Raw genomic sequence first — 23,813 nt, 5'->3', positions numbered from 1 at the left:
GAGTGGAATCTTTGGCGAACTCTCCAGAAACTATGGCTTAGTTATAAATACAACGCGCAAGTGAACGCGAGAGAGTCATTCATGATTAGTTCAGTCAGTAAGCCAGTGAACAGAGCAATCCAGCCAGTCTTGTGTACCGAAGTTCGACTTGAGTGTGCGTCCGCAACTGTGTCAGCATCCGAAGGCCTGAGTTCGAGTGCAATGGACCGCAGTTGGTGGGACCTGAGTTCGAGTACAGTGGACTGTCTCTGAAGGTCTGGGGTTCGAGATTCTGTGAACGCGAGTGACTGAGCTAGAAGAACTAGCCAAGACAAACGAGCTGTGAACTGAGAACTGACAGTTCTGTGTTGTAAATAGTGCTTTGTGAATTCTAGTTAAGATTAACAGTTCATTGTTGTTCGTAATAGTCCAAGTAAATTGTCATTGTCGTTTGTGGAGTGCAATAACGAACGCTGTGTTACTGTGTGGAGAGCAAATCCCATTGTTGACGGGAGTGAAATTAAATTGTAGAGAGTGAAGAGTTTTTTTGTTGTGACAATTACTAGAAAATATATTCATTTTTTACGGAAAAAAATTAGCAATGCGGAAAAATAGAGCTGAAATAGTTAATTACAATATTATTACCAGACATCGGATTCTAGGGCAAATGCCTATTTTGTTTCTTTAGGAAAAAAGTAAAAATAATTATTAATATTTGTGTTTCATGGAAATTGAAAGGTATTCAAAGAGTTTTATAGTGCCCTAAAATGCCCTAAAACGGTTATTAGAGCCTAATTTGTTAATATTCGCCTAAAAATGCCTAACTCACTGTAAAGTTTCGCATTTTACTCTTACTTTTTATAATTTATACATGCATTCACTGCGAAATTTAAGGCATTTAAAAAGTGGAAAGTTTGCTTCACACCGGCCATGAAACCATTGATAAAGGAAACAAAATGTTTTGAATCTCACGACACTCGCAATAGATTTCACCGAATTTAACATGTTTGGAGGCATAAATGCCGACAAAGAACCAACCTTAGTTTTGAAGCAGGCAACATTCACTACATGTGCTGCTACCGATTCAGAGATATACTATACTATAAAAATGACTGTTTTCGGTCTGAAACCGATTAGCTGTACTGCCCTTCAGAGTGTCATAAAATCACAATTTTTGGAGAAAGAGTGTTTTTGAAATATTTATGAAAAGTCGTAAAACTGCGAATTAGTAGGGTAAACCGTTACAAAATATTTAAAAGAATGGCCCTCCTAGTGTTAACACTACCAGGAAATGCAACAATAAGTGGAACTTTGTATTTTTGTCCAATTGAATCTCAATAACAACGGTTCATTTGAATGCTCGTTAACAGTTGCTCTTTCCCTCACCTTATTTGTGTTGAGAAGTTTTGAGCGGTAGGACGTTTTCCTGTGAAGTTTAACGCTATAATGCCGAAAAATATAAGTGCAAAATCTACATTGATCCGGCAATGGCTAACAGAATATTCAGAATTCACTTATGATGGAAAAATAATATTCTGCAAGATTTGTAGCAAACAGGTATGTAACAATAGTTGAAATACATAAATTCTATTAATTTTAATGAGTAGGCCTATAATATTTATACATTGACTGAGCTATCCTGAGGTATAATTCTTTTTAAGACCACTACACTTTAACCTTTTAAATTCCGATAGTTAAAGTACTTGCAGGTCATTAAAATTTTGATTGTTCGAACCCACTAACTTTGTGATAGAAATACGGCAATACAACAATTAGGATTTTATTTTAATTCAGTTTACTTTACATTTTTAGATTTCGCAAGAAAAGAAGTGCCACCTAAAGCAGCATGTGCAAGGAGCGGCTCATAAGGCTAAAGCTCAGCAGAAAAATCAACTGCAACAAACTATACTAACACAGCCTACTTCATCCAATCTCAGCAGCAATTTCTATGCTGATTTAACCGAGCGTTTGTTGCTGCTAACATTCCCTGGAATGCAATTGAAAATCCGGTTTTAAGACAGTTTTTACAAAAATACTGCAAACAAAATATCCTATCTGAGTCGACCCTAAGAAAAAAATTACTTAGACAGAATATACAATGAAACTTTAGCTTCCATTCGGGAGGATATAGGTGATTCTTGCATATGGGTCTCTATGGATGAAACCTCAGATCCTATGAATAGGTATATAGCAAATATGGTAGTAGGAAAACTTAGTCCTGATGGACCTTCGATTCCACACCTCGTATGTGTTAAGGAACTTTCGAAAGTGAATAGCCAAGCCATTGCTTATTTTGTAAATAAAGGCCTACAGTCTTTATACTCAGGTAATATAGACGATTCTAAAGTTTTGTTGTTTTGTACTGATGCTGCCTCATACATGGTTGCTGCAGCTCCACTTCTTAAAACATTTTATCCTAACCTCACGCATGTAACCTGTCTAGCACATGGCCTTCACAGGGTTTCTGAAACAATCCGGAATGAATTTCCACTTGTCAATTCGTTTATTTCTAACACAAAAAAATGTTTTTGTAAAGCCCCATCCAGGATTTCAATATTCAGAGAGAACTTTCCAGACATACCACTCCCACCTCAGCCGGTTGTTACACGATGGGGAACCTGGATTCAGTCAGTGGTGTATTATTCTAAGTATTTTAAAGAAGTGGTCACAGTTATTGATAAATTACCTGAAACTGATAGTGCAGCGTGTGTGAAAGCAGTGAAAGATTGAATGACTCACGAGTGAAAAACGATATTGCCTACATAACATCAAACTTTTCTTTCATACCTGCAAGCATTGAACAATTAGAAAGTGAAAAACAATCTCTTTGTAGCCAAATAGCAATAGTAAAGGAAACTCAAGTGAACATACATTCTGCTTTGGGCGAAACTGGGAAAAAAGTTAAACATAAGTGGGACAACGTATTAAATAAGAATGTAGGATTTTCATTGTTGGAAAAAGTATCAAGAGTGATATCGGGGGGAAAGTGTAAATGTTCCAGTAAGTATTGCTGTTTCTATTGTACCTAATTTAAAATTTGCGCCTCTCACATCAGTTTCGGTTGAAAGAAGTTTTTCTGCTTTCAAAATGATTCTCAGTGACAAAAGGCAAAGGTTAACTGTGGAGAATTCAGAAAAAATTCTGGTGGTTATAATAAAGTCTGAGCATGGAACTGAATTTCAATAACTTAAAATGAGTAATCTTGATATCAATAATCATTATTTCAATAGTTTCAATATAGCCTATTAAATTTGTGCAGCTCTGTTTATAAATATAATATAGTATTCTTTTTTAATGTCTAAACATACTTTTTTGTGCGTATTTTAGTGCATAACTAAAAATTTCAGTGAAAGAAATAAGTATGATACCTTGATGTGCCTAAAATGCCTATTTTCATTAAAATAGAGCCTAATTTTACAAATTTTGAGCTTATTTTAGGCGCCTAAAACTGCAATTTTTAGTGCCTAAAAATCCGATGTCTACTTATTACAAAACGAGATTGGGAAGTTATTCTGATATGAATTTACGATAAGTACCCTATATCGCAAGTTTTATCCACTTTCATAAAAAAGTAATGTTTTTGTAAAAGTAATTGTATCATTTTTTTAATATCGAACACATCTTATGTGGAGAGGCGTTATTATTATTATTATTATTATTATTATTATTATTATTATTATTATTATTATTATTATTATTAGTTTTTTTCTGCGAGAGGCGATTCGTTTATGTTCGTTTTATCACTTTTGAACACGATAGGTTTTTGTTTATAACAGAAGAACAGCAGTACTAGGAGAAATAAACAAACATTGTTAAAATGAGTTTAAACGAGAATTGAGATATTGCAAATGCTATAAATTCTGAAATTGATGTTTAGTACCATCAACATCTCGCTTGAGATAGGAATGTTTACAACAAATAAAATCAGTCAGCAACTAGATTTCAAGCCGAGTGGACGTACTGTAGTGAGAGGAATTGCAGAATCAACATAGAGAGAGCAATGCTCTAAGCTAACGTAAAAAGAGTCGTCGGGCAACAGGAACAGCAGTAGACGAAAGTAAAATGGGTGTGGATTTATATGTGTATAGATCAAGAATTGGAATGTTTAGCATAAGAAGAGTTAAAGAAGAGAGAAGATGGGGGAGTGGGGAGAAGAAAGAACTAAAATGGGCGATTGGAGCAGTCATAGTGATGATATTAATAATGGGAGGAATTGAAGTGAATCCGGGGCCAAAGAGTGTGAAGAACGAGGAGTTGAGAGAGTTAATTAAGGAAGAAATGAAGTTAGGATTCATAAAAAAATTAATCAGGAAATAAAACTACAGCTGCAGGATTTCAGTCAGACAATCACAAATTTGAAGACAAACATGGAGAATAACAACAAAAGAATTGAAGAGTTACAACAGTTAAATAGCCAGTTGGAAAAGAAGATTAGTGATCTAGAAGATAGCCAGAGGAAGAAGAATTTGTTAATTTTCGGTATAAATCAGGACGAAAGAGAGTATGGAGAGGAAACTTACAATGCAGTCCGGAGAGTGTGTTGGGAGCTTTTCGAAGTAGATATAGATGGCCATATAGGAGAAGTTTATAGAGTCGGGAAGGGAAAATTTCGGCCAATCTTTCTGAAATTTCAAAATTAAAAGACAAAAGAAATGATTATGAACAGAGTGAAAAATGCGAGGGGAACAAAATTGCACTTTGTAAATGACCTTAGTTACGAAGTAAGAAGAAGAAGGAAATTATTGTTACCATATCTGAAAACAGCGAGAAGTAAAGGACATTTTGCGATCATGATCGATGATAAATTGAAAATCAATGATAAAGTGTACGTTCTCGAATATTGTGAAAAGAACTGTGACAAACCAGAGTTTTGGACTGAAATCGAGCAAAGCCAGGTGAATCAAGGCGCAGTGAAACAGAGGTTCAATGAACGTGAAAATATGCGTACGTCAAGGCAGCACGCTAGGAAGAATGAAAAAATGCAAACGACACAAAACTTCAATATCAATGAAACGAGAGATGTACAATGTCGATATCTGACGCCCACTTCAAGTACGAAACAGCTGACCAGAATAAACCAAGGAGGAAATCAAAACCTGAGGCAGATACAAAATACTGCGGACGAAGGATTAGGGAAACAGCTAGAAGTGTCTGAGGTCAGGAGCATAGACAAGACTAATGGAGGAAATGCAAGAGAAGACATGATAAGGACGTGCGAAGGAATACTACCAGATATTAGTGATTGTGAGGACAGGATAGATAGGGCTTTGGAGAGGTTATTAGCGAAGAAGAAGAGTGCTATAAAGTGAGTGCAAGAAAGTTAGGGGTGGCAAAAGTGTAAGAAAAGGAACAGAGAAGAAAGTGTTAAGTGTAAGAAGATAGAGTAATAGTGTAATAAGATAAGACTATCAAACAGTGAATACAAGAGAATTAAAGTGAAAAAAAAATCTGAACAAATGAGAAGTGGAATGAGAGAGAAATTGCAAGTGTAATTAAGTGAATTAGATATTTCATGTTTTTCAATTTTATGGGTTGGGAGTAGTATGAAGGGTACTATAACTGTAGGAGTATTATAGAAATAAATTTATGGAAAGAGATAATAAAATAGGAAATTTAGGAGTGAAGCGAAGAGAATGGGATCAATACATAAATAAACAGAGGATAGAAAAGAATAAGTGATGTAAGTGTTGTAAAATAGAGTAAACGGAAAAGTTAGCAAGTAATGTAGGAGAAAATAGCTGGAAAATAATGATTAAGAGTAGGTAGGATGTGAGGGTAGAGAAGAAAATAAATAAAAAATGCAAATTATTAAGGAAGGAATAAGATATATTTAATAGATGAGCGAGAAATGGAAGGGAGACAGTCTAGGTATGAGGGAGAGAATAGAAGAGGATAGAGAGGGAAGGACATAGAGCAATTCAGTTATAACAGAACATTAGAAAGTAATCAAGAAATACTCGGCAAAGAATACATTAATAGAAAAGAGTTGTATGTAGTAAAGGGATGGTGGATCGAAAAACAGAAATGTGAAGGTCCATCATGACTGTGAATTGTAAAGTTGACTGACAAATAAATATATCATCATAAATAAATAAAATCAATTCCAGTTTATTTCATTTAATGTGTGCTTCACATTACTTAACCAATTACATAGTCTAACTAGCTGCGTAGTATAATTATCATTACCTAACTAGTTGCGTAATTAATGTGTTTACAACATTTCTATTAGTGATGTAAAGTCCACATTACGTAATCAAAGTGAATAGAATTTAATTTGCCGTACTCATCTAGAATTGTTTTGTTTCGGTGCAGAAAAAGTATTTTTTTCAATTCTAAAATCGGAAAGGAAATTGCCACATTAGGAAATAATAGTATAAACATTTATATTCTCGCCACTATGACTTACGGGAACACTTCCCACGGCAACTACTGTGACTCTCATCTATATCTGTATTGTAAAACACATTATTGAACTTACCATGCAGGCAGCCTCTAAATCGCTTTTACCGACGGCACATATCGTTCTGTTCAACTTGTTCCACTTTGTTCTGCATCGACGGTTTCTGATGGTAACAACGTCCAATGCTTGCAGCATTAATGGGAATTCTGGTGTCGGTCTCAACTGTTGATAGAAAACACACAACTTGATTACTAATTCTGAAATAGTCAGCAACACAATGAAGGGTTCACATTGGATTATATTGGGTTGTTGCAAAAGTTTTTATTGCAGAAATTGTCACGGCCCTGTATGGTCTGGGTGGCGTGTGTCGTATAAATGAACCTAAAAGGGAGAGGTTAAACTAAGAGAAAGAAAGAAAGAAAGAAAGAAAGAAAGAAAGAAAGAAAGAAAGAAAGAAAGAAAGAAAGAAAGAAAGAAAGAAAGAAAGAAAGAAAGAAAGAAAGAAAGAAAGAAAGAAAGAAAGAAAGAAAGAAGAGAAAGGAAAGAAAGAACGTAATCAGTAATTTATTCTCCTAGATTTTGTCTATGACTATCGCTGTGTGCTGGGTAGTTTTTCCATTAAATGTTTCTCCATATCTACATTTAAAATGCTTATATTCGCTTCTCTAAACTTCGTCGTAATGTACATGTTTGTGCCCTATACAATGTCACACTCCAATATTAGTATAGATTATAAACATCGGTATCACAAAATAGTTTTTAAGTGTAACATATGACTTTCAACATTGAGAAACTCATTGATGTCATAAAATGCCTTGGTTAGAAGCCTGTCTGATAATCGACGTGTAAAAAGTGACTTAGATAAATAAAACAATTTTTATGGAAATTTATTTGCCACATTTAAGGCATACGTTCATAATTATTCATAAACTTACACAGTCCAACGAATTTTTTATTAAAGCAATTGATTTTTCTAGTGACATGGCTGTGCACATCTCCTCTAACAGAATAAATGTCTTTATTGTCATAGATATACACTAACAAAGTCAGATTGTATGAACATGTGACAGTCATTAATCCTTCACAAACAAAAGTCAGCAATGGCCCATGGGATTTGAATTAGTCATTATCCTCACAGCCTTCTTTTGCAAAAGGAACACTTTGTTAATATTTACACTATTACCACAGAGTACGTTTTGACTTATACTCCCGTCGCTCTTATTTCCGTCAGGCAATCACGTTGCAGGTCAGCTACATTTAAATGTGTGAATCTTGTCATTCGCTGCTGATGACGTTATGCAGTACCTAAGGCGCGATAAATAATTAATATAATCGCCCATCATTTTGATTCTTTCGTTGGGGTTGAAAGAAAGCACACGAGGACGCTGTTTGCTGCATTGTTAAACTTATCATATCGTAGCTCCTATGAGAATCGATTTGTTATCATAGGAGTTGAAGAATAATAATGTTTAACGATGGGCTAAATAGATTTCTCGTCTGGTAACTTGGCAACGAAAGAACAAAAATGGCTAACGATACTACCTACCTAAAAGCCTTCACTTTCTAAGGGGTAAGCAAAGAGGAGGAGTCACGCCGGAAATAACAGGGACGCGACTATAATAATTTATTTCACTACTCAGACAAATCTCTGACTTTCTACACCTCCATTCAATGGAAGTCATTGGAATCCAAATTGGGATGTACAGTACGTTGGATCCTCAAAGCGTTTTTATGCCAAAGTATGAAGTATCGCCTGCCGTTATTCTTAAAATGGAATATTAAAGTGGAATTAATATTAATAACAACAGAAGAAGGAATCCGTTAACTTTCAGTTTACAATTCACAACTCTAAGTACACCTTGTTTTCATTTACCAGGCGCTTATGTTCTTATTGAACAAAGCTTGCGTTACTTGGAAGCAGGCCTACATATATTTTTGGAAATTTTTTGTAGAAGAATGTCACACATATTTTATTATATTCTGGATACAAGGTGGAGGATATTTTCGACATACGACGAACGAATTACATATGCCGAAAATAAAACGAATTATGAATGAACCTAAAGTTACATTGCATAATTTCAATGAAAAATTGTTCCGGGGACGGGTATCGATCTTGGGAGTCTTCGCTTAGCGCACGAATGCCCTACCGACTGAGCTACCCCACGAACCATACACGACACCGTCGCAATTTTTCCTTTATATCCACACAACTCAAACGGGCTGACAAGAAGCCAGAACCCAATTTTAAGTGCACACAAATTCTGTGTGACAATTTTTCCTTGAAATTATTCAGACCTGCTTCACAGGGAGCTACTAACTGAAAGCCAGAATTGCATAATATATTAGTTACTGGAAGTACGTTAACAGGATGCCACAGTAAGTCACACAATTTGTGTGCACTCAAAGTTGTGTTCTAGCGTCTTGTCAGCCCGTTTGAGTTGTGTGGATATGAAGGAAAAATTTCGACTGTGTTTTGTGTGGTGCCTGTGGTAGCTCAGTCGGTAGAGCATTCGTGCGCTAAGCGAAGGGTCCCGGGATCGATACTCGGCCCTGGAACAATTTTTCCTTGAAATTATTCAAACCTGCCTTACAGGGAGCTACCTACTACCTGAAAGCCAGATTTGCTTAAAGTTACATTGTACGGAAGATTTGTTAATATACGGTTATCCCACACAGATAATGACTTTGTGAATAGAAGGTACCAATCAGAGTGAAGAATGCATTTAAGAAACGAGTGAAGAAAATCACACCGTAATTTGTATCTTTACTACTTAAATTTATTATATTATTTTGAAGAATATTGACGATTCCTCGGATTAAAATATACGAAAGTGTTACTTAACCCTTAACTTGGCAAAGCTTCACTTCTCACACTAGTTTATTAAACCTTGTCGGACCGTAAAGAAAACGACATCCCAATGTCCATATTTTTATGTGTTGTACGATATTATAGTATTGTGAAATTTAAATTTTCCTACCAATTTTTTTTTATTGTTCTATTAAAATTGTAGCATATAGTATTAACCTGTTGTATCCTATAGGATACATTGTCAATTTAAGGGTTAAAATGTAACTTTAAATCATCTTGTTTTTCTCTTAAATATCCTTGGATATTTATCGTTCTATTATGAAATATTGTATACAATTTAATTGAGGGACGACTTTTTTTAGTTGGTTATTTAACGACGCTGTATCAACTACAAGGTTGTTTAGCATCGATGGGATTAGTGATAGTGGGATGAGGCCGAGGATTCGCCATAGATTATCTGATATTTGTCTTACAGTTGAGTAAAACCTCGGAAAAAACCCAATCAGGTAATCAGCGCAGAGCGCAGCTCCGGATCAGTAGGTAAGCGTCCCTGCTGACTGAGCTACGCCGGTGGCTGAAACGATCTTACGATTACACTTTAAATAAAGTACCTGATATAATAATACAAACCTGGCTCAAACCCCAGCCGATGGCGACAGCTTTTGTACCAGGTTTTATCCTTCGATGGAACCTCGGCAATACAACTGGCTGGATTGCCGCGTTGAATTCAAAGGGCTGAGTAATCTACAGAAAAATAGATGGCCAAGGTGTTACAAGAATACAGCAAATAATATGGAGTACCATTTAATGTTATAGTTAGTGTTGCCAAGTCAGCGGTTTTGTAGCTAAATCTGGTGTTTTTAGTACTACGGTCAGCTACAGAATTTTACCGTCAGCGGCTAGCTATTTATTTGACGATTTTTTATGATTCCAGTCAGAGAGAGATATATTTTAATTTTTTTCTGTAAAGATGTTATAATTGATTATATCTACTTGCGGACAATCTTAGTTAATCATAAACCAACGTTTAGTAAGGTATTAAGACATTTTTTCATTGTGAGAGTATACAATATCAACGTTTTATGTGAGTTCGATTTGATGCAACCACGTCCATTTCCTGTACAAATAAGGTATTCCGCATTCGTTAATCTCTTAATAAGCATTCTTTTGTAAATTAATTGATGTATTTAATCATAAAATAGATAATGAACTGAATTATTATTTTCATTTAATATGATATAATTTATCATTGCGTATCATTATGTAACACGGATTTAAAACCAGACTCATTGTTGGCAGGCACGTCTCCAGCTCAGTGTGAAATAGATTTCGAAGCGACTGGCATGTCTGTGAATGTGATTATTTCCGAAGTGTTCAGTATATTATTGATCTACTTCATTCAATTTTGAAGAAATATGTCGCGTAAAAATACATAAGTACAAACGTTTTCAGATGTGTGAAAAAAAAAAACATAATGTGTTGAAAGATTTAGTGGAAGAAGTTACCGGTGATAGTTCGAAAGCTCGATGTAAATGGTGTAAGGTGATATAGAAAGCAAAATATTCAGATTTAATTACCCATGCTGATAATTATACACACAAAAATAGTAGTGCGTGTTTTTCTGTTGTTCAACAACATAATATTGCCATTCACAACAAGCTTCTGGGCAGAGGTGAGTGTTATTTCAATTTCCAGAGTATTTAAATATTAGAATATTTTTAAAACTTGAACCTAAAATTCTCCAGTTCCTGGAACTATATAGCTTGTAGTTCAGATTTGAAAATGTTGTGTTAAGAAAAATCTGGAGTTTTTAAACTATAGTTTAGCGGTTTTTTTTAAGCTTATGCAGCGGTAAATGGAATTCTGAGTTGGCAACACTGGTTATAGTTACACATTGTCGCAGTGTTTGATTTCAATGTATTTCCTGAAACATCTCTCTAAACTGCAGATGTTACTCACTGTCGACATTCATCATTGGATAGATACTGTAGACCAGTGGTTCCCAAACTTTCTGAAGTGTAACCCACTTTTGGGCCAGAGTTTCTTTTGCGACCCTTCCCACCCTACTGTACCGGCATTTAACCCTGTTCAAAAATTACAGATCATTGTAAAATCGGAAATAAAACCATTTGATACCACCCAAAGAACGACAAAAATAGAAGTATATTGTGTAATAATAACACGAAATACAGTATTAAGTGAACATCATGAGTACTCGAACTATTACCATCTTGGCGCTGCGGTATTAGTTCAATATAAAGTGGTAAATTGCACCAATGGAACAGCGTTGTAAAGTCGTACTTTGGGCAACATTTCTGAAGAAATGTGTTCGTTATAAGAAAATCTTCTTTATCACACGAAAGTACTTCGGCTTACGTGGAGGAACGCTTTGAAAAAAAATGTTTAAGTTAAGAACAGAACTTTTTTATGTGCTGGTACATGCAAGACGAGAAACTGGTTTACGCAAATCTATTTTCCAATTTTCTTTGGCTTCTCAGACGGGCTCTCCTTGCTGATATTTTCGAACACTTAAATTCTTTGAATAGTAGTTTGCAAGTTCAAGATAATATACTAAGACCCAGAGCACAGGCGGAGTTATGGGGACACTGCCCCCCAAACTTGTCTGAACTCTTTTTTTTCTATTAACATTAGACAATATTGAATTCGAAAGATATATTTTGCTTTTGTTTATGATTACTGTAAGTTTCTGTGCTTAAAATTATGAATTAATTTCTTCAGATCATGTGTCTGGACTATAATATTTATTTTAAATTTCTGAATGTATAAGAATTTCTATACCTCATTTGAGGAATGGAAGCATTATAATGTTTCTTTTGTAATAGCCTGTACTCATGTGCTAGAAGTCTGTAGGTGTTCAGGCCGCCACTTCGAGTTGATTCATTCCAGTGTATTAACGAACTCACAGAAAATTTACTGTAGGTATGTATGATAGAGAAATATTGAGATTGCGTTTGCCGGTAAGCAATTAATTTCAAACAACAGCTTTTTTAGTATTTTCCGAAAAAATCTCAAAGCAATTACGACAGTGACAGATAGATAGTGAATTCGTTTTCAGGCAGTTTCATTCAACTGGTTGAAATTACAGAAAAAACTCACTGAAATATGTGCCTACTCTTGGAATGTTTTCAGAACTTTGTAGATCAGTTCTGGACCAAAAGAATGCAAGAATATTCAAGCTTGCAAAAGTACGTCGTTTTTAAATTTATGAAATACTCAATGTATACTCTGCTGCTTTTAATCATGTGCCCCACCGGCTAAGAACTGGTTGAGGTGGCAGTGGAATATCTGGGAGCTCTTCTCTGAAAGTCTATATCCTTGACAGTGCCTTAACGAAAACTTTCTTTACTGTAGAGATTAATTTATTCACCTCAGGAAATTCCTCTTATTGTTCAGCTACTCGCTTCATACCATGGACAAGACACGAAAAATGACAAATGTCTCAATTGCAGTGGGGAATAAAATGTTAGTAAGTAGCGCAACAATTGCTGTATCCGTTTCAATAAATCTTTTCGTGCATTCGTGCTTTTTTGTGTTAAAGGCTCTAGGGAAAATCACTTTCTGAACGCCCTCGTAATTGCGGCCTAGTGGTCAAAATTTGTATACTCACTTCTTTCGACATTATTAAAATGGCGAAAGAAAAACTTTATTTGTCAGCTAAAAGAAAAAAAGACTAGCATATTGAATTTCGAAATGCTTAGCGCATTTAAATTACGAAACTGTTGGTTGCTCCCATTATTGTCAGTAAGGCTATCTAGATTCAAACAGTCAATAATAAAAGCGCTCCTCCACCCAGAGAGAGAGAGAGAGAGAGAGAGAGAGAGAGAGAGAGAGAGAGAGAGAGAGAGAAATAGAAAAAGAGGAAAGTCATTGTATTATTTTTACAACGTAGAACTTTGACGTTTTTTTAGCTATCACTTCACAAACAAGGAAAAAAAATTAAAATTTCACTAACTGGTTTGGAAAAGCCACAAATAGGTAAAAACGTCAAAATGAGCTATTTTAGGCACTCTCAAATTGCGTTTTCTTAAGCATAAATGTTCATGAAACGTGTAAATACTAAGTGCCAAAGCTATACGTTATCAAGAAAAAAATACGTTTTTTTTTCCTAAGGATCCGCAGATTAGTCATCAGTCATCCTTAAAATATGTTCTCTCCATCCTCTTGTTCCTTCCTTCGTCTGTTTTACTACATCCTGTATTCCACACTTGACCCCAATCTCTTCATTTGTCTTTCTGTGACAACCTGTGATGCTACGTAGTTTTCGCTTGCTGTACAATTTTTTTCTGCTGTGTTACTGTGGCGTATGTTACAGAGGTTTTATATATTCTCATTTTACTTTCCATACTAATATACTTATTCCTCCATATTACATCTCTTATAAATCCAGATATTATTTCTGCCTTTATTGTTTGTTCTCGCGCTTAGTCTGTTATATTTTAACCCTTTCTCCCGATATATTCTCTTATGACAAGGCTTAGGATCCTGGATACTTAGCAACCAAAGTACGCACAACTTGACTATAGAGTTCCTTGAACATAATAGACAGACATACTGTGAATGTAAACAAAGACGGCAATGTGCTGCGTTATATTCTACTGTTAATAGTACAATCTAGTGACGGTGGAAAATGAAGTAGGGCACATACCTCACAAGTTTTCATGTCCCTCGGCGACGTTGAAGACGTTAGCTTTACAATGAACAATCATGTACATACTTGCAACTGGTTCGAAAAATGTTCACTAAGAATTGAAAATGCACTGTTGTTTCGTAGAGGGACGGAAGAATACTGTACCTCTGATCACGAACCGGATTGTACAGGGATATCATTTTATTTTTACTTCAATTTTTATTGTTCCTGAGTTTTTTAATGTACTTCACTCCCACCCTTCTACTAATGAAGTTCAACCGTCCTCCACACAGATCCAAGACAGTCATAGTAGCCTTACGGTCATAGTAAACAGTACGTTCCAAAAATATGTTCGCGTTTTCCAGTGACGAAAGAGCTTTCAATATTGAATCATTTTCGCACAGGTACTGTCGTCCATTTGCCTACGTCGTATCCCGGTTTCCCCCACCAGCTTTTATTCGCCAGCTAGTGGCTGGGCTGTCTTAGCTCTTTTCTGAGAACATTAATTTCTGTTAGAAATTGGATGTCTACGTAATATTATACAACACCACCTCATTCTAGTGCCGAGGTCATGGAAAGCATGGGGCTCTACCTCCATGCCCCCCAAGTGCCTTCATGGCATATTACGGGGATACCTTTACCTTTACCTTTTTACGTAATATTATACAACTGTTTAAAATAACAAATAAAAGAGCCTGGTTAAGTAATTAACTGTCACGTGATTTCCTCCCTTTCTACGAACCTACGACATAATCGCTTGGACGGACAGTAGATAGCATGTCTGAGTAATTTTATCTTTTCGGATCGGGCAGAAGTGAAGATTGAATTTACAGTACGTAAGGTACTCTTTTGAAGAGTATGTACAGAATTATTTCAACATGAGTTACTAGTACGAAGAACGAAACCGGTAATTGGGATTAGGTACAATAGTCTGTAAAGCACACCCAACCCGTCCTTCCTATCGTATAAACTCAACGGTGTGAACTTTTATTCTGTATAGAAAACAGAATATAGCTATAACTGTAGCTTTTTTACTTAAGAAGGCAGAATTAATTAAGTAGATTGTAACCTGTAGCTTACACAGATTTTCGTGTTAATCAATCTCCATACTGCAGTAGTTTATTAGCTATTACATTATATTTATTGTAATACATTATATTATTTATTAAGTAATTTAGTAGCAGAAGCGTTGACTGCTGATCCGGAATTGCAACCGTCGTGAGTTTTTTTTTCGAGAGAAATTTAGAAAATTCCACCCAAAACAATAGCAATGTAACGAAAATATTAATTGACTTATAAATAACATAATTAATTATGTACAATAAAATTATGAAACTTACATTAGTTAACCTATTTGAAAAGATAGTGTGAAAGGGTTAAACTCTGTCTTGAAAAGCAAGGCAATAACTTCCAGCAATTCACTGTGATGAACAGTTTTACTAATAATAAATTTTTTAATTCAATTATTCATAAGTCCGATATGAATTATGTCTAATTGACATAATTCAGAGATTGGCCAAAGCAGAGTACAATGTTTTCCAAACTGGAAACCAACTTAACCGCTATTTCCAGTGTCTCATACTCTGGCCGCTTGGCTATGAAATGAATATAAACTCACATCCATGATCCCGATGTCGAATGAAGTGTCTCCCTTGGTTTCAAAGTGGCGATGCATCTTCATGTTGCCTACATATCTTTCAATAACGTTTGTGTCATGCCAATAGTAGAATCCAGCCTTCACGAGCCATTGGTCATACGTTCTTGAAAAGAGAAAGCACACGAATGAACGATTCTTTAAATTTCAGAAGATCAGACAATATGGGGTATTGTAAGTTTCCCTAATTCAAAATGGTTTACAATTTCGTCAATATAAATTCGCCTAAAATGGAACAGGTAAATTGTTGGACACACGTAAACACTCATAAGACTAGAACCATTTCACATTACCCAGAGGAGCCACGAAGCGTTTCAGACTGTCCTCCAAAAAATATTTCAGTTTTCTTTTCGTCAATGATTTAACGTTATAATAGTACGATGAAAGAGTAATGGAACGGAGAAAAATTCTCTCCGGTACCGGGATTTGAACCCGGGTTTTCAGCTCTACGTACTGATGTTTTATCCACTAAGCCACACCGGATACCCATCCCGGTGTCGGACAGAATCGTCTCAGTTTAAGTTCCAACTCTTGGGTTCCCTCTAGTGGCCGCCCTCTGCACTACATCATAGAGTCTATGAACGCAGGACTGAAGTCCAAACATGTGCAGAGGTGCACTCATTATGAGTGATTAGTTGGCCGGGATCCGACGGAATAAGCGCCGTCTTAAATCACAAAGTGATTTAAGCATATCATATATATTATTTTAATGTACCCAAGTACATATGATATTTCCATGCAGATATTCTGCGTCATCATACGACGAAAGAGTAATGGAACGGACTTCAGCTGTGGTTAGAGTAAGAGAAATGGACAGTCAGGGGTGTACGTTGTGCAGGGAAATTTTCACTAGATCAGTGTAAAGTTAATAATAGGCTATAGTACATAGACGTACTTGGGTATGCACTAAAAAAAAATTCCCGGTATACACACAAATGGTAGAAATCACTTACGTGTTGTTAATACAGTGAGCTACCGTGAGTATCTTATACTGGTTGATGATCGAGCCTGAACACCGGGAACCTCCATCTAATAAAAGAGCCACCTGGAACAGTAAAACAAAAACATGCGTTATCAGTAAGAAAATGACACATACTTCGTCTTTGTATGTCCTGCATGGTTTCGAAACAATTTTGTTGGTTTTTAATGCTGTGAATAATACCACAATTAAATCGATGAGGTCAAAAGAAAACCATTTCAATTTTGGTCATTTCAAACTGAGATAGCTGCATCTTTTGGTATAAAGAAAGCAAGTGTAGAAAATTACGCTTACCACAAATGGGAACTCATTCTGCGTGGCGTTCCTTCCACCAACTATTCTCGGCTGTAAAGGATTTTGTGTTTCTTCTGCCGAGCTGAAATCTGTAAATACATTCCAGACAACGACAAATGCTGTAAGCGTGTAATATCTATTATACAAGAGGTCAGACAATATTAATGAAAAAATAAACATCATCATCCTAAGACTTTAAAAAGTTCACATGATTATTATAATTTTTCAAATTTATATAAAAAAATCGTATCACATCCCAGATTAACATCGGAAAATGATTGTAGTTACTCATGATACTCATGTATCTGTATTTCTATGGCAATGATGTACTATATATGTATGACTAAGTTCAAAATAGATATTTTAAATAAGTGTCCCACAACTACACAACCATTAACATCACCGAGCGAGTTGGCTCAGACGGTAGCGTTTGAGACTCGTATTCGGGAGATCAAGGGTTCAAACCCCGTGGCCGATCAATTAGACTGGGGATTTTCATGGTTTTCTTCTGTCATAAAGGCAAATGCTGAAATGATTCATCACCTTCTCAATCATCAATATCATTAACATCCTACAAAAACCTAGTATTATCAGTTACATGAACACAAGCCACCTACAACACGTTTACAGCATAACCTTGTTCTATCAATTCCATTTCATCAAACATCTCTCTACTCTGCTTCCTTCACAATACACACAGCTCGTTCCTGGAATTCCTTGTCACAGGAAATCAGGAGCAGTCGGAGTCTAAAATCTTTTAAGTACACTCTACTTAGAAATGTTTTTAATGAACAGAACTAGACTCTTGCGGAAATTTCTAAATAGTCATAAATGACCAAATTGTTATTTTTTCTCCTATCTCTTCTTCTTTTTTTTCTCTTTTCTTTATTTTTATTATCTTGATATATTACTTAATCATTTGTGTTTGTATGCCATTTAGTACGACTTTGCTAATCAACATTTTATGTCTTGTAACCCACATGTATTCTCCTATTAGTATATTAACTGTATAATAGGCCTATATCTCAAGTGAATTAATCGTCGAATTTATGTCGGGCATTTAGGTCTTATAAATTGTGTTTGGGTGTGTGAGTGTGTATATTCCCCTTATGTTTTGTAACTAATTTTGATTACGTGTAATTTTCTACTTTATTTTATATATTATGTAACCGATCTTGATGATTTGTAATTTTATATTATGTAACTGATCTTGACTATTGTAATTTTCTACTATATTTTATGTAATTTCTAAGGTATTTTCTTTTGTGTTGTTTTGTAATCTAATTTTGTATTTCATGTATATTATTGAAACCTGGTCGAGTGGAAGAGAAGGCCTCATGGCCCTAACTCTGCCAGGCAAAATAAACCTACTACTACTACTACTACTACTACTACTACTACTACTACTACTACTACTACTACTACTACTACTACTACTACTACTACTACTACTACTACTACTACTACTACTACTACTACTACACACAATAGAAACAAGAACTCGACAATAGTGGAAACGGTCTACAGGTATACCTACACACAGATTCTAAACACGCGATATTATCACAGATGTTAAAGCGTGTGTAAGTAAATTTTAATAATAATAATAATGATAATAATAATAATAATAATAATAATAATAATAATAATAATAATAATAATAATAATAACAGTAAAATCGTCGTACCTGGATTTATGCACAAAGCAAGAAATAGGATATATTGCTTCATGTCTATCTGCCCATAAGAAGTATTCTGAAGAATTATAATTATATATATCTGCAACTTCGATTATATCCATGCTTAACACATCATTCAGTTGATTGTGTAATCCTTGTTATTTAGTCACCGTTAGTTAATTTTAAATTTACGATCACCATTAAAATATTACTTGATCTATATCACTCAGAAAGAAAACTTTACGTCTATCAATGCTCGTCGTTAATGTAAGGTCGTATTTTAATTGAAATGAAGTTGGAATTTAAATAATTCATTGCACATTTGCTGCATTAATTACAGAGTCTTGAGCTCCATTGTATTTCCCTGTACATGCTGCAGGCTATGGTTCAATCCCCAGCGTCAAATGAAATTTATTTTTCTTGTATATGGATTACTGTTTTTTTTTCTTGTTTTCGTGTGACAAGCACGAAACCCTACCTCATGTTCTCGGCTTTTGTTACTATGGAGATCTCTCCGAAACACCAGGCATCATTTTTGATAAGGGCCAAACTAGCATCTACCATCAAGATCAACAACAGCAACCTAGAAGTTTATGAAGAAGTCCACTGTGTCGCTTCCAATGGGAGTTATACATAATTGCTATTGACCGCAATAGGAAGATAGGGATCAAACAATACTATTCGAACCCTACAGTGACCATCTTTTGGAAGTCGACGAAGAGGAGAAACAAATTTATGGACCAACATCTGACTTCTTAAAAAATTATCACTGGAGACTAATCATTGGAAGCGTAACAAAATGTTTTTTCTTTTTTTAATTTTCGTGAACAATTTGATTTTCCGAGAGCAAACTGCAAAAAAATTACCCTTATGGTCCTTCAGTCATCTATTCAGATTTTTAATATCATTTATATAATACCAGCACATAATTTAAATGATTTATACATTTGTTATATGTACCGTAAATTTATGTTTATGTACTTCTTTTGTTATTTAGTATTATTACATTTTAAGTATATTTTTTGATTTTAGATACACCACCCAGGTGGTAAGTTTTGTAAATTAAAATTATTATCAACGAAGTACGTGTTTGCTCTTATGTGAAGTTATACCACAGTCTACTATATAGTCACGAAGCTTGGGGTGATTTTTTGCAAATCTCGCGGTAGTTGCTAACCGCTTGGAGAGCTGTGATTACTAGGAACAATAGACTGTGCCACAGCCATCGTGATCTAATACAGGCCGTAAGGCAGACCATGTAACTCGCTTAATTCGATCACGAAGGGCGGCGTTTCAACCATATAAATTAGTTGGAATGCATAAACAGTAACATATGTTTCTCTAAATTGTAGTGTAATTCCATTAATAAAATTTAAAACAATGATTATGAGACACTTCAGACATAATTTACTTGCGAGTTAAGATGTAATATTATTTATGGTGTGAAAATTACGTTGTTCGTATGTGTAATACCTGCCTTTATTTCTATTAAATATTGTGAAATTCTTGTACATTCATTTATGCACGATTCAATAATTTTCAATTGCACCGCACGGATATTTAGATATGTTGAAATGATAGGTTATGAGTACTGTGTACCAGTTGCCCCTTTCTGTCTAAATTTAGTGATCTCCAATGCCTTGCCATTCATATGAAAATTATAGATTATGTTTACTATATTTAACTTGTATTCCTTTATTCGCCATCATACATTATATTAAGCATAATGTCATGTATGATACCCCGGACATTCAATTTGTCTGTATTTTAATACTAAAATTGAGTACTGAATTATTGTATTTATCTACTACTTAAGAGATGAAGTAACACAATTGTACGTACACTAATTTCATAGGAGTGGTATGGTAAATTTTCTGTCTACAATTAAGGAAGATACATGTACTAAATTAAAATCACAATATAAATTCGTTTTTATTGAACCTCAAAATAGCTTCCAGTCTAAACACGTAAAATTCACTTCACATTAAAATAACACAGTTTCGTAATTATTTCTGCAACATATTACGCAACAAGAAGTAAATGGAATTTATGGATACATTACACTAAATAAAACTTAGCAATGACACGCAATAAAGTTAGGCCTATAATATAATATTTCACTGAGCTCCATACACTGAAATAGAAAACATACATTACGGCCTGGTCTAGATCGAAAAGGCATTGACTGTGCCGTATTTCGCTTTGTTGTGAAAAGTTGTGTAAACTGTGAAATGTTCGTTATCGGTTGTAATAACTGTAAATGGCTAAAATACAATAATTAGAATAATAATATGGGACAAGAAGACGTATGTAGTACTATAAATATTGTAAGAAAAAGAGGTCAGAGTTATCCTTCTTCTGAAATATCCAGGAAGGTGAGTTTATAAAATATAATATATACTTTATGAAAATAATATATAAACCTTATGTATTTCATATTTCAATAGTGGAAGGAAAGTGCTAATTTTTTTAAAAAGAATACGATATCGAAAGTGCAATACATTTTATCGTCTGCTGGGGAAAGGATCTGTGATGAGGCGAAAGTAGCGATGCTGGTGGTTAGCAACTATCTATGGATGCGTATTTCAACTGTCTATGTTTGCATATTTAGTAAGTATTGAGCTTCGTGACTGTATATACTAGACTGTGGACGATACTCACGAAAGTTCCTTGAATATGACTTTATGTCTTTATTTATGAGCACAGCGTGTGTAAAAAGCATCTGGGATTTTCGGGACATACTTCTTCCTTAGAAATGGTGTTTCGTATTTCTGGGACACAATTCAAAACATTCACAACTAGATTCAGTCTGTGGCTTGCACTGTGGCTAGCTGATACCTGTTTCTCCTACATTGTTTGAAGTTTGAACGACACCATCTCTGCAGTAGTCGAACACGCATCGTAAACCTGAGCGATGCACATGTCTGCATCAAGACTTTCGTTCGTAGAAAGCTATTCATAGCAGCGATTATAGGTTTAGCTTTCATGGCAGCCAGATCCATTAACTCATGTAATTCCCCATGAACAGTCACGCCTAATTTCGTAAAGTATTCCGACACCAGTTGACAACTACTTCTTCCCTATACTTCGCTATCCAGTCCGCTGTAGTCATGTCTTCTTTGCGTCGCTGTCGATTTCATATGTGAAAAACAACCAGAAAAGAAGAATAAGTTAATTTTGATTAGCCTACACAGAGAAGTGCATGATTAGATGAAGTTCTTATTGCTTTTAGGCGTATGTCAGGTAATCTATGGCGAATCCTCTGCCTCTTCTCACCAAATACCATCTCAATATCACCAATCCCATCCTCGTTAAGGGGAGAGGATGGTATTTTTGTTGAAAAATGACTAGATTTTCAAAAAAAAAAATATATATATATATATTGTTTAAAATACTCTGTGATATGTGTGGATCGCCATTTTTAAACTTCCTGCATTATGGATTTTTAAATCACTCGCCCACTTTTATTGTTGTTTCCGGTAAATTAAATTTTCAATTTTTTTTCTTTAAATACCCTTTGATATGTGTGGAATGCATTGCATAATATTTTGTGGGTATTTGTGCCCTTATCGGATGTTGAGACGTCATTTTTAAACTTCCTGCGCTATGGATTTTTAAATCACACGCCCGCTTTTATCGGTTTCCAGTAACTTCATTTTTTTTTTTTTTTTGCTACATTGCCAGACAAAATGAATATAATTTCTGAACTATTAAAGATACATGCATGAAATTTAGAACACACATTCTTTGGAGTATTAGGAAACTTTTCTCTGTAGCAGAATTTTGTTAATTGATTTCATTAAAAAAAATACGTCCGGTTGTTTGCAAGAAAGGGAATCAGAAAATTGTTACTAAATTATAATTGTTTATTTTACAAACGTAGGGACTAATATCAAAATTCTGTTACAGACAGTTTTTAGAACATACTTTTGCAAATACATTGAAAAAACTGTTTGAATCTATCTTTAAAACCGGTTTAGATATATCGGTTTTAGTACAATCCTGCATTGAGTATATTTTTTCAAATTTGGGACCCTAAATAATTTTTTTTTTTCAAATATTTTTATTTGGTTGAGTTGTCACAGCTATGAGCTCTCGACATACAACAAATTAATAATTTACACCAAATAGGAAAAAAGTTAAAAAAAATACCATCCTCTCCCCTTAAATAATCGAGTAAGCTATTTGATACAGCGTCGTTAAAGAATCAACCAAAAATGTTGATAACCGAACTTCATTTTGAATGAAATTTAATTGAGAACACCTTGATGATCCTACTTACCTTAGTAACGATACTGAATCGCATATTCAATATCGATAGTCCCATAATATCAAAAGTATAGTGTCGATAGCTAAAGGATCAATAGGTATCTCTATAATTAATTAAACAGCAATGGCACTATATTGGGTTCATTATCGGTGAAGATGCTTGTATTTATTTTTTTTCGATGCTCCACTCATTGGATATTTTCAGCATTACTTTACATGAATATTCATGAGTGTGTCTCAAGTCCATTTCCTTCACTGAAAAATTAGCAGATACGGAAATTTTGTCTCCAAAAAGTACACAGTTCCGATGTTGTATTTTAAGCGATATTTCTTATCGATATTGAAGCTAAATGGCAAAGCTCTTACAATGTGCAAGATTACGCCTGCCAACCTAACGGCAAACAAACGAGTCTTCTCGACTCCTCCTGCACTGCGAAATGACACAGTTCCTTTCAATGTGCAGATTTACACCAGCCATTTCTTCCTCGTCCCGTTCCGTGATCACTTTGATCACATTCCCTCCCCTCGCGTATGTGATACGGAAGGGGTTACGTCCAATTTCGGTTTTCCCCTTCTAACTTTTCTAGAGCTCCTTCAGTGGAGCAGCGTAACCCGGAGTGAGACGAGTGGCCAACAGGCTTGGAGCTCACATATTTAGTTTCTTATAGCCCCGAAACCCTTGCAAGGATGCGTTTTGCGTACCTTTTTTAATTTGTACTCCCAATTCTCCTCTTTCAATTCAATTGAATTCCATGTTACTCAACTTCCACCCGAAAAGCTTTTCTCTGCCATTATTTCCGTCCACACAGCCTTCTTGCGGAAATAATTCCACAATTTACTTGTGGGAGGGGACATTTTAGCTGTTTAATCACATCACCAATAACTTACTATGGTTAACTACAAATAAGATTCTTCTTCCCGCTTTCAATACTTTTGTTTGGATATATGAGTATGTAGGTAGCTATTTTTCTGTCGATACAAGGAAAATATCGAAATCTCAATATAGAATCCAATAGTCGATATCCCAAGTTATGCATCGATATTGCATTATAGGCCTACTTACAGTATATCGATAGTGTTGCAACACCGCTATGTGTGCC

At 35.0% G+C, this 23,813-nt stretch overlaps 2 protein-coding genes across 5 annotated transcripts in view; one reads left to right on the top strand and one right to left on the bottom strand.

Moving 5' to 3' along the window:
* LOC138693063 (chymotrypsin-1-like) overlaps window positions 1–18,536 on the bottom strand; it is a 58,650-nt gene extending 40,114 nt beyond the window's left edge. The window contains exons 1-6 of one of the 2 annotated variants that reach the window (XM_069816631.1): window positions 18,454–18,536; window positions 16,767–16,855; window positions 16,447–16,538; window positions 15,458–15,599; window positions 9,822–9,935; window positions 6,458–6,601 (exon numbers count right to left, since the gene is read on the bottom strand). In XM_069816631.1, the coding sequence (XP_069672732.1) occupies window positions 6,458–6,601; window positions 9,822–9,935; window positions 15,458–15,599; window positions 16,447–16,538; window positions 16,767–16,855; window positions 18,454–18,496 (624 nt within the window). In that variant the 5' untranslated portion in view covers window positions 18,497–18,536. The remainder of the gene's footprint in view (window positions 1–6,457; window positions 6,602–9,821; window positions 9,936–15,457; window positions 15,600–16,446; window positions 16,539–16,766; window positions 16,856–18,453) is intronic. The other variant, XM_069816632.1, reaches the window with a different exon arrangement.
* Window positions 1–23,813, top strand: part of BBS9 (Bardet-Biedl syndrome 9) — a 399,441-nt gene that overhangs the window by 82,999 nt on the left and 292,629 nt on the right. The window lies entirely within an intron of this gene.

Source organism: Periplaneta americana, chromosome 17 (genome assembly GCF_040183065.1).
Source record: "Periplaneta americana isolate PAMFEO1 chromosome 17, P.americana_PAMFEO1_priV1, whole genome shotgun sequence".
In the NCBI taxonomy this organism is placed as follows: domain Eukaryota; kingdom Metazoa; phylum Arthropoda; class Insecta; order Blattodea; family Blattidae; genus Periplaneta; species Periplaneta americana.
This window is presented reverse-complemented; position numbering and strand designations above follow the sequence as displayed.